The sequence below is a fragment of the Rhinolophus hipposideros genome (assembly GCF_964194185.1).
Source record: "Rhinolophus hipposideros genome assembly, chromosome: 5".
NCBI classification, from domain to species: domain Eukaryota; kingdom Metazoa; phylum Chordata; class Mammalia; order Chiroptera; family Rhinolophidae; genus Rhinolophus; species Rhinolophus hipposideros.
Genome location: NC_138051.1, coordinates 81166415 through 81179800, shown reverse-complemented (window position 1 = coordinate 81179800; position 13386 = coordinate 81166415). Strand labels below are relative to the sequence as shown.

The following is a 13386-nucleotide window of genomic DNA, read 5'->3' as shown; positions in this document are numbered from 1 at the left end:
CCCGTCTAGCATATATTTTCCCCTATGTCTCTGAGACTGTTTCTGATTAGTTCGTTCACTTATTCTATTCTTTAGAGTCCACGTATAAGTGAGATCACATGGTATTTGGACATCTGACTTATTTTTGATACATGCTTTACACTTACTTTTCACAAAATAATCCTTAGTAAGTGGTATAACCATCTCTAGTCTACAGACAAGGAAAATGGCCACTCCAAAAGGTTAAATAACCTCCCCAAAGCAGAGGCACAAATTCAGGCCTTCTGATTCCAAACCTTATTCTCTTTCTGGGGCCTCCAAGGCAAGGAGCCAGCAGGGTGCGGCCTGGCATTGACACAAGCATTAAATTACCTCGGTCTTAGGCATCCCTGCCAGCAATAGAAGATATAAAAAAGAAAGATCCAATTCCTGATCAAAAGGAATCTATAAAGAGAAAGACATGTAACCAACTATCATCTGTGGCCAGAATAAACAAGACAGAGTGATTAATTTCAAATAGGAAGATCACTCTAAAATGATACATGGGAAATACTGATCACCTCCAGGCAAGAAAATTGGGTACCTGAGGAACAGGGATAGGAGATCATTTTGTATGTTCCAATATTATATATTTTGAATTGTGTGCCCTGCAAATCTATTTCCCATTAAATGACACTCAACCAAATCCTGAATGTGGGAAATTCTAGAGGATAAATGATCTGGTTTGTTTAAAAAGCAAATAGCTCAAGAAAGAGGGTGGTTGGAAGGAGAGGGGAGAGAGGGAGGGAGGAGGAGGGAGAGAAAAGGAAAAAGAAAAAGAGCAAGAAAAAGAAAATATTATAGATTTGAGAAGATTTAGGAAACATCAACCAAACACAATAAATGTAACTTGTTTGGATCCAGATTTGAACAAACCAACTTTAAAAAGACATTTTGGGGACCACAAGGGAGATTTAAATGTGGGCTAGCTGTTAGAGATTATTAAAGAACTATTGTTAATTTTGTTGGGTATGATCATGGTATTGTACTTAAGTTTTTTAAGGTCCTTATCTATTAGAAATACATATTGAAATACTTACAGATGAAATAATATGATGCCTGAGATGGGCTTTTAAATATTTTGGCAAAAAATAATAATAAATGAAAGAATTAATAAAACAAGATTGGCAAAATATTGACAATTTCTAAAGCTGAATGACAGTTCCATAGGGGTTCTTTATAGTACTCTGTCCTGTGGATGGCTGGAATTTCCATAAAGAAAAATTTAAATAAAAATTTAAAAATTAATTATTCCATCTACCTAGGATGATTGCGAAGGGATGTGTTTGAGCTGAGTCTGGAGGGATAACTAGGAATTAGATTCTAAGGGCCAAAGGGCATTCCAGGCTAAGCAAAGACACACAAATCTATCACAAACCTCTCTCTGGAGGAACCAAAGGTATCTACACTCGACCCCAACTCATCTTCCATGCAAGAAAAATGCCCACTTGCTTGACGCCCTAACTCTCTGGGACATCTAGTCATAGCATGAAACTCAACTACCCTGTTCCAAGTGTGTGGGGTGGACAGCTCCACTCAGAGGCCTACAAGAGGCCCCAGTGGAGACTTCAGAAAACAGGAAAACAATAACCTCTTTCGGTTGGGTTTTGCCTCCTGACAAAGCAGTTTGGAAGCCGGCTGAGCTATCTCAAGGACAGAGCTTTCCTCCCTCCTGAGTCATCCCAGACACCTGTGCTCCATACACACCAGTCTCCCCAACCGTGCCTTAGAGGTTCATAGCCCCAGTGCCACGGGATCCAGTCTGATGTCAGCCTAACAGTCCAGCCCATCGGCATCAGAACACCTCCAATGAGGAGACGGTCCTCCCCTCCTTCCTTCCCAGCCTCCAGCCTCCATCCCCACCTCCAGCTGCACACAGGAAGCTTATTGGCTTTGCAGCCACTTCAAGACTTATCCAGTACTGGTCTGGCTCAGGTGGGTCCCGTGGGTCCCTTACCTCAGATCGAAGCTGCAAGTACTCCTCTGAGCCATAGGGGACACTCCTCAGGGAGGTGAGATAGTCATAACTGATGACAGCTGTCTGTGAACCAAGGAAAGGGAAAGCTTAACGCCCGGACATCAAATAATGCTCTGCCCAAGAAGCACAGCTGCAGGCCACAGTGTTATGTTTAGAGAAGTAGACAGTTCCACCTAAGATCTAAAGATGCTCTGCCCTCAGATCTTAGCCGGCCTGGCTTCTTCCTGTCCATCGGGGCTCTGTACAAATGCCACTTCTACAGAGCCCCCATCTAAAGTGGCCCCCATCCACCAGGAATTCTCAATTACTTACCATAACACACCACCCTCCAAGATTACCTTGCTCATGTGTTTCTTTGTACTGGACTGTTTCCCCCTGGCTAGAATTTCAGCTCTACAGGCACAGGGGCTTGTGCTTCCTGTTCTTCATAACCCCTGAGCCAGGCAGATTAGGTAAACGCTCAGTAAACACTACTTGAATGAGTGCTGTTGAAAAAACTTACCCACCTCTGTATCACAACCACACGTCATTTTCTATTATATTTACACTTGCTCTAAAAACATAAGTTGTGATTCTCAGTCCCTAGCCAAAACTCCAGAAGTCCCTTTACCCTTTGTGAATCAGAAGATGACAGGCTCCCAGATGTCTCAGGCATGGAGAAGCTGTGGGGATTACTAGCCCAAACCTTCCCTTTTAGAATCGAGCAACTGAAGCCCCCAGAAGTTAAGGGGCTTACCAGGTTGATATTGACAGGAGTCTATTCCTTTGTCTGCACCCCTAAAGCTTCATTCCACTTGACATATACCAGGGGTGCCAAAAAATGTATACACATGACTTGTATTCATCATTGGTATACATTGAGTATTACAATTTTAATACAGTTTTTTCCTTTCTTAAAATGTGTATACATTTTTTGGCACCCTCTGTATTTACTGAACACCAACCATGAGCAAGACCCGGTCACTAACAAGTCCAGAAGGATGGGGAAGGCCAGAGCTCTGGCCTTTCAAGAACGCACAGCCTAGTGGCTGATTTATAAAGCACTGGTGAGAATCTTCCTCCCTTTTTTCCAACTATGCAAATCCCCAAGGTTCCATGAAGCGCTGCTCCCCCTCCCGCACTTATCCTGACTCCCAGCCCCAGGGTTCACTCCTGTGTCAGAGGTCCCAGAGCAGCAGCTGTCTTGAGTCACGCTTCTTGAGCCAGTGCATGACTTTAGACTGGTTTTTTTGACCCATTCGTGTGAGCACTTCTCAGCCAGAAGCTCCTTCAAAGCTGTGTCTAGTCCTCAAATATATAAGACAATGCTAGGCCCCAAAAAGGCACTCAGCAAACACTTGGGAATCATATCATAGTCCACTAGCCTGCTTATCCATTTGTCTGTCCGGATTCTCTGACTTAGCTTCCCCTAGAGGGCAGGCACCACATCAGGACCTCCCCTGTGAGCCAGACAAGGGAGAAGACTGACAACACTGAGTATTAAGGAAACGGTTAGATCACAACTGAAACAGACTGTGTTTCAGAGTCTGTCTACACCAGGGGGAAGAAAGGACGAGCTCACCCCACCACACAGAGGAGGAAAGAGAGCATGAGGCATGTGGCGAACTACCCACACGCAGATGGGACAATGATAAGAGGCATGTCTGGGAATGCTGCTTTCCACGGAGTTAAGAGGACATGATCCCACCAGAACCATGTTCCTGAGCCACTGGAGAAAACCTGCAATGGCCACATAATCAACTCAGATGCTCTGTTAGTTTAGGGATTGAAGGGGACTCCCAAAGCTCTCCGAGGCCCAGACGCTCGGAGTATGAGCCCTGCATCAAGAACCGCTCCCACGAGCTGCCTGGAGAGAGACCACGTTTTCTGGCAGGATGTAATCAAAGCTGCAAAGCCTTCCTTCCTAGCGTTTGCTGAGGAATGCCGCCCTCTGAGACTGTCATTAACATAAGATATAGAACCTAAAATGGAAAGGCTTCCAAACAGATCCATTCTATGTAACTTCAGGATGGCAGAGGTCATGCAGACAGGACTATAGGTACGGGCAGATATATATATATCTACGCCTGTGTAACTGTACAGGGAGCCTTGTACACGTACGGGTAGTTGTGTATCTCCATATACGTGTGACTAGTGTATCCGTCTGCTACATGCATGAACACCTGCCAGTAACACTGTCATTGCGCTTCACCCCCAAAGTGAGAAAAACCTACCGTAGCGACTGCTCTGCCCACCCTGACAACGCCAAAGTCATTAGGGTCCAAATACTTGTTACTGTAGAGGTAGAAGCCAGAGGCGGCAAGAGCCATGCTGGTCCATGACGCGAGCTTGAGAGCCCTTCTGGCCATGTCCCCCGACCCTGCAGAAGGAACGCAGAGAAAGAAGAACAGTGGAGTTTCAGTTAGTCAGGTGGGGATTCAAATCCAGGCCCCGCCACTGAACAGGTCATTTTCTTAATCTCATTGCACCTCCATTTCCTCATTTGTAAAACGGGATAATACCTACCTCAAAAGCTGTTGGGATAAAATGAGATCATGTAAAGCATCGTACCCAGCACAAGTCAACTCTCAAAGTCACTCTTCCTTCAACAGTGCCAGGCATTATTCTAGGCACTGGGAGCAAAGGAAACAAAGCGAAGTTCTGGCCCGCGTGGCACTTACTCTAGGTGGGATGACAGATCATAAGCAAACAGACATAGAATAATTAGGATGTCAGCTGGTATCACGTGCTGAGAAGAAAATCAAGGAGGGAAAGAGGAAAGATGGATACGTGGCGAAGGACGCTATTTTAGACAGGAAAAGTGGCAGAGCACGTTACCCGTCATGACCGGTATCTATTACTGCACCACTAGGCACACACAGGTGTCATTGGCCCTCCTGCCCAGGTCAGAAGTGGTCAGGCCACAGCCAAAAGGGCAGCTGGTCAGAAGCAGCCAGGTAAGCCCTCCACATTAAGCTGATTTTCGGTTAAACTGCCCTCTGTCCACACTGCGAGTTCCCTGAATGCAAACACCATGACTGTTACTGTTCTGTCCACTCACAGCCCTGCAGGGTACGTTAGGGTTACGGAGTCAATGTCCACCTGCTGGTTTGATCCACTCAACGCAATGCACACGCCCAGTCACTGGGACTAAGTGGGCTCCTGGCTCCTTGACACCTGTTCCTACCCTACTTGTACCTGCTCAGTCCACCAGGTGGCCGTACGGTCACTCTTTGGGGTCACTGCTTCCCCTTCGATTCCTGGGAATTCTATCAGACCACAGTCCTTGACCACGGCTGCAGCTCCCACGGGAGACATGCACCACCAACCACCTGCAAGTGCAAACCCTGCACACACACGCAGGAAAGTCAGGTTGTCACCTTGCTTGCTTCTGCTCTGCTCAATCTGAGGCCACCCCGCCGTGCTCTGTGGCTGTTCCCCTTTGTATGGAAACTACTGCTACAGACAGCCTTGCCTTCATTTTCTTCAAAGTCTATTTTGACTCATGCCTCGTAATATAGCCACAGAATTTTTTGAAAGTATTCACAAGTGCATCGTTTTCCATTCTTTGTTTAACTTACGTTTTATACTGTTTCTCTAAACAGCACATCGTTTATTTTTTGTTTGCATGTAATGTAATAACTTTGGATTTAGTTTTACCGCCTCCTTCTCTGCTTTCCATTTTTCCTACCTGTTCTGTTTCTTTTCTGCTCCTTTCTTGACTCTCTCTGGACTCAGCACTTTTTATAACAGTGTGCTCTTTATTTTCTGTATATTCTCTTTATTTATGAAAACCTCCCCATCTCCACATCATTCTGTCACTTTCAATAAACCCAGGGTTCCTTTCGGACAGGAGAATTGGTGGTTGAGAGTGTGCACTCTGGAGTCCGGAAGGCCCGGGTTTGAATCCAGACTCCGTCACCTACAGCCTGGGCGAGCAGGGGCAAAGTGCTAACTCTAAATCCCGTTACCTTGTCTATAAAGTGGGGTGATAACAGCAGGGCATACGTGATAGGGTGGTGAGGAACAAGGAAAATGTTTAGCAAGGGGCCACCTACATGGTAAGAACACAGTAACAACTACTATTACCACCACTGTGGTTGTTGTTATTGTATTTCCTCACCCAGTGCCAGGCTTTGGTAAAGGATCTTATTACTCCCCTGCCTGTAAGTTGCAGAGGATTAGGGCAGACGTCCGTCGAGCCCTACCTTTCCACCTTGCTCTCTACACTCTCGGCCTGCAGTATTTTCTCTGAAAAGGGGTTGCATGCTCAGTTCACCCTCTGCCTTGTTTCTGCCAAGACACAGGTTTCCAAGCAGAACCAGAAACAGGCCTTAAAGGAGGCCGCGTGCCCTCAGCTCCTTACACACCTTCCTTCTTCAGGATGATCATGCAAGAAGGTCCAGGAGGGGTGATCCAGGCAGGCATCTTGCCTGTGGGGCCAGCAGAGAAGCCCACGCTAAGGGAGGATGAGCTGGAAGAGTCCCAGCTCTGCTGCTCACCAGCTATGTGACTTGAGCAAGTCACGACCTCTTGGAGCTTCTGTGCAGCCATCTACAAAAGGGAGCTCTTGGGGTACCTACCTCATAGGGTCACTGTGAGATTTAAACGAGATGCTGCTTTAGCAAAATGCCTAACACGCTCAGTAAATAAGACTCCCTTACTATTATTTTAAACGTCATGTCTTCTCTGAAAAGCTGAAGAACTGACATAGAACTCCTAAAACCTCAGGGTCCAGGATTTGGAACAACCTTGTACAGTTAATAAAAGAGGCGAGGAAAGCCATCACATCTTGCCTGAACCACTCAACCATTCCCTATTCCAAGCACTTTCCCACATCCCATCTAAGCTTCATGCTGTCACTTGAGTTATCACCCTAATCCACGAGTATATTCCTATCACTTCTACCTCCCCTCCACCTACAAAAAATTCCAAATTCTCTAGTAAGGTATTCAAGGCTGCCATTACATTCCTATCCCAACCTCCATTTCCAGCTTCATCTCCTAAAATATCCCTCCACTCTCAATCCCCCATTATCCGTCTATGAAGCTTTTATCTCTAATGATCTGCCCTTCCATCTGCCTCTTTCACTAGATACAAAGGGCAGAATTTCCTAATAAATAAGTCTGCACATAAAAACAAATGATGAAGTGAATGACAGTGAATTTTTTCCCAGTCTATTCTAAGCATGGAAACTTAAGTCCAACTGTGCATTCGTCTGCTCTTAAAACTCCAGTGGCCCCCACCTCACTCAGATGAAGAGCCACGGCCTTGGCATGACCTACGGGGCCCTACCTGACCTCATGCCCCAATTCCCTCCAGGGTCTCAGGCCTCTCCACCCTCCCCCTTGCTCACTTCACTCCAATGGCACTGACCGCCTTACTATTTCTCAGATATTCTAGGCACATACTGGCCTCAGAACTTTTGCATTTGCTCTTCTCCCTGCCTAGATCTCCCTGCCCAGGGATCAGCAAACTATTTCTATAAAGAGCTATATAATAAATATTGTTGGCTTTGCAGGCTACAACGTCTCGATCACAACTATTCAACTCTGCATTGTAGTACAAGGCAAAAGGCAGCGTAGGTCATATATAAAGTAATGGGTGGGGGCAGATTTGGCCCTCAAGCGGTAGTGTGTCAAATGCTGGCTTAGTTCATAGTACGTGCTCCGAAAGTCTTTACTGAGTGAATGAATCAGTGAATGAATAATCTGTACCCCCTGAGGCCTGTGCAGAGCCAGGAACAACTGGTCCCCTGGTGAGACTCACAAACCCATGGCTAACAATTCAAAGCTATGCTCCTCTAGTCGCCCCCAGCCCCAGCTCCCAGCCACTGCTCCTCAAAACCCTGTTCTCCTGGTGCACCACCCTCCACATCTGTCCCTGTAGGTAATGCGCCCCTCCTAGGCGTGAGACCACCACTGGGTGGGGTAGCGGCAGCGAGGCACACACAACTCCCAAGACCTGGTTTTCATGCATATGTTCTCAGGAATAAAAGAGGTGGAAATTGTAAAACATAAAATAGATGATATAGGAGCCAAATTGTCTAACTAGACTGGAGCTGAAGATTTCCCTAAGGTGTCAGTGCGTCTCTAACAAGTTCATGACTTGCTTCCCTCGGGGTATGTGAAAAGACCCTGTCGGGCACGAAATATGTCTGTGGATGAAAAACACCTTTCATTATTAAACCTTTTGCTCATGAATCACCTGCGCGCTTCTGTTTACTTGCCTTTGACTTTCACCTGAGTTACCTCTCATAACAGCACACACTTGGGGAGTGGGAGAGCCTGAGGCCACCAAGACCCTAAAACTTAATCATTCGATAATATTAGCAATAACTAACCTTTACAAAGCCCTTTGCACTCATTATCTCATTAGATGTTCCACACAACTCAGTGAGGTGGGACAAATGTTATCATCAGTCCCAGGGATAAAGGAGGAAACCAAGGAGCAGAGGTGAGAGAATTGCCCCAGGTGACTCAGCTAGTAAATGGCGGGGTAAGAGCTTGGACCCTACTCTTTGTGGCACGTGACCTCCCTGACAGGCACTCCCAGACTCCGTCCACCAACATTCGTAGGACTGTTCGTTCACAAGCATCTGCATCAGTCACTGCAGGCAAGGACTAAGATTTCTGACCCTCTACTGTACCCAAACAAGCCAAGCCTGTGGAAGACGTTGCTTGGAGCCCTGGAAACCAACACGTCACAAGAGCAGCCAAAGCTCCTTACTAGAAACAACCGATTCCAGTCTACGAACCATTCAGGAGAGCGGTGTTCTTGTCAAACCTATGATAAGAATGGAATCTATCTTGCTGCACCATAGGGAACACCCCAGTGGGTGATGAAATGAGGCAACAGGAGACTCTAGAAAGTTCTACAAGGGGAAAGTTGACGGCCAAATGAAATGTCCATTCTCTGGACCAAGTACTTCCTGGTTATGGTCCAATATGTGGCTAGGCCTTTGCAATTCCCATCCATCTTCAGCCTCACCTCCCTCCCATAAAACATTCTGGGACAATAAGCCTGGAATCATCTCGCCCTGCTTGTTGCACAGGTGAGAATGGCCACAGAGAAAAGGCACTTAGGGCTCTAATTCCATTAATCCTCTAGAATAACCACAGCCTCCTCCCATTTCCTAGACAATTAAACAAATGAGCATTATTTTTTCTGGTCTGCTCCCAAGACTGGAAAACGCCCAATAACATCCTTGGAGAGAGTGAACATGAATACAGGTGTGTCTCTCCAACCAAGAGAGCACAAGGTAAATGAGAACAAGTGGCTTGCTGGGCCTTGAGGTGGGTCACTGGAGTCCCTCTGACATGGAAATCTAAACCCACAAGGTTTATTTAGTGAGTCGAGAGGAGGGGAGAGGGAGAGAATGGATGCCTGAATCAGGCACTATTCTTATCTTACAGATCCCTTGTCTGACAAGAAAATGTGTATATCAGAAAGAAATGAAATGCACTCTCCCAGCAGAGGTCAAATCTTGCATTTGTGAGAGCTGCTGAAAAATAGCCAAGCCAGTAATGACACACAGTAAGATAGCATATGATGTAATCCAGGAAGTGTAGACTACGTGAAAATCTGTCTGTAATGTGGGGGAAATTAATACAAATATACACATGTTTACTATAACTACAGTTAATTAGCAAAAAGGACAGAAAAGCCCATAACTAGATGTACAGAGTTGATGCTTTAAGTTCTTAAGATTTTTTCCAATAAAACAGAATTTAAAAGTACCGTATTTTGCTGTGTATAATGTGCTCCTGTGTATAACGCGCACCATGTTTTGGCCAAACATTCAGGGAAAAACATCTTTCGTTTTAATTTTTTAATTCGAGTTTTTGTTTATATTTAGGTACTTGTTTTTTGATTTATGAAGGAAATTTAGCATTTATTTACTACACTTTTAACTCATAAACATAAAAAAATTTATCTAGATACGGAATTAGTACTACCCATGTGTAATGCGCATCCTGATTTTTCCCTCACAAATTTGGGCCAAAAAGTGTGCATTATACATATCAAAATACGGTTTGTCCCCAGACCATGAGTATCCCCATCTCTTAGGAGTATATTTGAGATGCAAATTCTTGCTCCCCAGACCTATGAATCAGACAGAAATTTGGGGAATGGGATCCAGCATTCTGTGTGGTAACAAGCCCTCCAGGTGATTCTGATGCACCCTAACGTATGAGAACCACTGCAATAAGAAAATGCTTCAAGAATTTTCCACAACGTTCCTCAAGTAAACTTGAAAAAGTGTTCTATTACCCTCCCCCCCTCAGTTTAAAATCCTTTAATAGCTCCCCATAAATTTCACAATAAAATCCAACTTTCGTCGTGAAAAACAAAAAAGAAAATGCTTAAAGAAACCGTGAGAAGGCACAGATAAACTCTAATTCACTTTCAACTGAGCAACTCTTTCTTGGGCACCCACGAAGGGCCACTCATCCGGGAGGTGATGGGAAAACACTTGTTGAACTGAACGACTTCCTGGTCAGTAGAAAGTGAGTGGCACTTAACGTGGGGCGAGCGCTGTGCTAGGTGTCCTCTAAAGGCTGCTGTCCTCACACGGGCTGCCCTCCGCACACGTGTCTGTGCGACCCGGAAGCGCGGGCCCTGCGGGTGCTGCAGACCAGAGCGCTCCAGGGCGCGCCGACTGTCCTGGCGGAGGGTCGGGACATCGCGTCGGCCCCTCTCTGGTCCAGGCCAAGCTCCACGGCCAGCTGCCTGCGCCCTGGAGCTCACAGACCACCTAGGGACGAGGACGTCTGGGTGAGCCATCTGCTGTCCTCCCGCTTCAAGTCTACCTGCACGCAACACTGCGCCACCCAAGCAGCTCGTGCACGCTGCAGCGCACTGGTGAGCCCGGCTGGAGAGTCGCCGCAGGAGGGGCGGGGCATTGCCAGTGTCCCGAGCCACTTGCCCGCGCCCCGGGTGACAAGGTCACCGGCTGGGGTTTCCTCTCTGCTTCCCAGGTGTCTGCAGTTGCCGGAGCTGGGGGAAAGGGGAGCGCCAGCGCCTCTCCCTTGGCTCCCCTGCGCTCCACGCGCCGCGCGACCCTGGCGGCCTGGGCTGTGCGCCCGCCTCGGGGGCCGCCCCTACTCACCCCGAGGGAGGCTGATCTGCGGCGCCGGCTTCCCGCCGCAGCCGGGAGCAGGAGTTCTCAGGGAGCGCAGCTCTACGCCACCCCCGATGGCGTTTAGTTAGGAGGCGCCACGCGGCCTGCCGGGATTTGTAGTTCTTGGTTCCGGAAGCTCCAGGACCTCGGGCGGAGAACCACCGCGGTCTCGGTGGACCGCTTCACCCGCGGGTCACAGACCTGTCACATGGCCTTGTGTCTTTGCCTGGTCCGCTGACACGGAATCTTCCTTAAAACTTGTTTTTCAAGAGGCTTTCCAAATAGGTCATAGATTCGTGGTCAGTGGAGGATGGAGTGATGTATGGCTGTTGTGTATTTTCAATAATGTGTTACAACAAATAGGTGAGGAAGAAATTTACTGGCAGTTGCTGAGCAGTAAGAATGTGCTGATTAATATTTGTTGTCTTCGGTGCCATTCATTCATTCACTGATCTCTACTGAGTGTTTGTTGGTAAGATGTACTTTGGAGAGACATTCATCAGAGGTTCGTTCTACAGACATCTCTTGAGCTATTTCCCGGAGCAACAGCGATGGAGGGTGGGATTCATCTCTCGATTCAATGCAATTCCAGTTAAATTTCCAGCAAGACTTTTTCTGGACCTTCACAAGGTGCTCTAAAATTTAAATGCAAAAACAAAGGGCAAACAATAGCCAAAACACTCTTGAGGAAGAATAATACGTTTGGAGGACTTGCCCTTCCACATGCAGGCATTTATTATAAAACAATAAGTAAAGACATATAGTATTATACGTTTGGAGGACTTGCCCTTCCACATGTAGACATTTATCATAAAACTATAAGTAAATACATATAGTATTAGTATAGGATATAGAGAGAGGGAAATGAAACAGCCTAGAGAGCCCAGAAATAGGTCCGCACATGCATGGAATCTTGTTATATGAAAAAGCTGCCATTATAGATCAATGGAGGAAGATAACCTGTTCAGTATACGAGCTGGAACAACTAGCTAACTGTCGGATCCCTAACTCACCCACACACAAAAACTAATTCCAGGTAGATGAAAGACTTTAAAGGGAAAAAGCAAAACCAGAACTTTTGAGAGAAAATCAAGGAAAACATCCTATGATCTCAGGGTGATGTTTATTAAATGACATAAACACAAACTGTATAGAAAACTTTGATAAATTTGGACTGCATTAAATTCAAGGACTTCTCTTCATCGAAAAGCATAAAAAGAAAAAAAGGCACGAAGTGGGAGAAGACAATCGCAGTACGGACATAACAATAGTACAGAGTTGTGTGATACAGCCTTCACATCTGGTTTGCAATGTATGGATGTTAAGATAAGAAAATGGATACTTTCCAAGTGGTGGGAGAAGTGGTAGGATAGAGGTATGAACAAAGTGGTATAGGAGCACAAAGAAGGGAGCATTGATTTTTGCCCATGAGATTTTGAAGTGCTCTGTAAATTAAGAACTGACCTGTAGGCTGGGAATTAAAGGTTCAATAAGGGCTCCCCAGGAGAAGGGTGTTGGGAAATAGCACAGGCACAGAAAAAGTCATATAAAAATGCAGTCGCACACAGTAAAAGACATAAAGATGCTTAGATTAAAAATGGACATTTTAAAACCACAGAGAGAGAAGAGAGAGTAAATATATTAAAAACTTAATATGGTAATTAATTGAACCTTAGGTTTACCTATAAAATTGTTACTAGCAGGCTAGCAGTTAACCCTGAGGAATGGGAATGGGGGAGGTAGGGCAAGAGTATTTTCAGTTAATGCTTTATGCCCTATTGTAATATTTGAATTTTTTACAATTAATATGTATATAAGTTCAATAATTAAAATTTAATTATTTAAAGTTTTTTAAAATTTTAATTTAGCAGACCTCCAGTTCAACACAGTATGTTAAGTGTGCCCATTTAAATCCACTCCTTCCTGAAATCCCATGCAAATGACAGGAAAGAAATTAAAAAAGGCATAAATCCCAAAGGAAACAAGTGAGGAGACACAGCAGATAGGAAGAAATCAAAAAATAAATGTGGGAAGGTCCAAAGCAAATAGGCAAATAAGGTGCTTTTAAAGAAGTCAATATCTGAGCCCCAGCCCCAGCCCCAGCAATTCTGATTTTAGAGTCTAGCCTAGGGTCTAGGCCTCCATAATTCTTAGAAAGCTCCCCCAGTGATTTTAACGGGCAGTTTAGTGGAAAGGCTCTGTCAGAGAGGCAGTTCGTGTAGTGAAAACCAGGTGGATTGAGAGCAGTGGTTCACAGCCACGTTAGAATCACCTGGAAAGTTGTAGC

General features: G+C 45.7%; 1 protein-coding gene across 5 annotated transcripts in view; it reads right to left on the bottom strand.

Annotated features, from left to right (window-relative positions):
• The window catches only part of ADCK1 (aarF domain containing kinase 1), a 110280-nt gene extending 99116 nt beyond the window's left edge, over positions 1–11164 (bottom strand). For 2 of the 5 annotated variants that reach the window (XM_081050169.1, XM_081050166.1), the window contains exons 1-3: positions 11088–11164; positions 4210–4355; positions 1976–2059 (exon numbers count right to left, since the gene is read on the bottom strand). In XM_081050169.1, the coding sequence (XP_080906295.1) occupies positions 1976–2059; positions 4210–4344 (219 nt within the window). In that variant the 5' untranslated portion in view covers positions 4345–4355; positions 11088–11164. Of the gene's footprint in view, positions 1–1975; positions 2060–4209; positions 4356–10788 lie in introns of all 5 variants that reach the window. The other 3 variants (XM_081050165.1, XM_081050167.1, XM_081050168.1) reach the window with 3 other exon arrangements.
• Positions 11165–13386: the final 2222 nt, after the last annotated feature.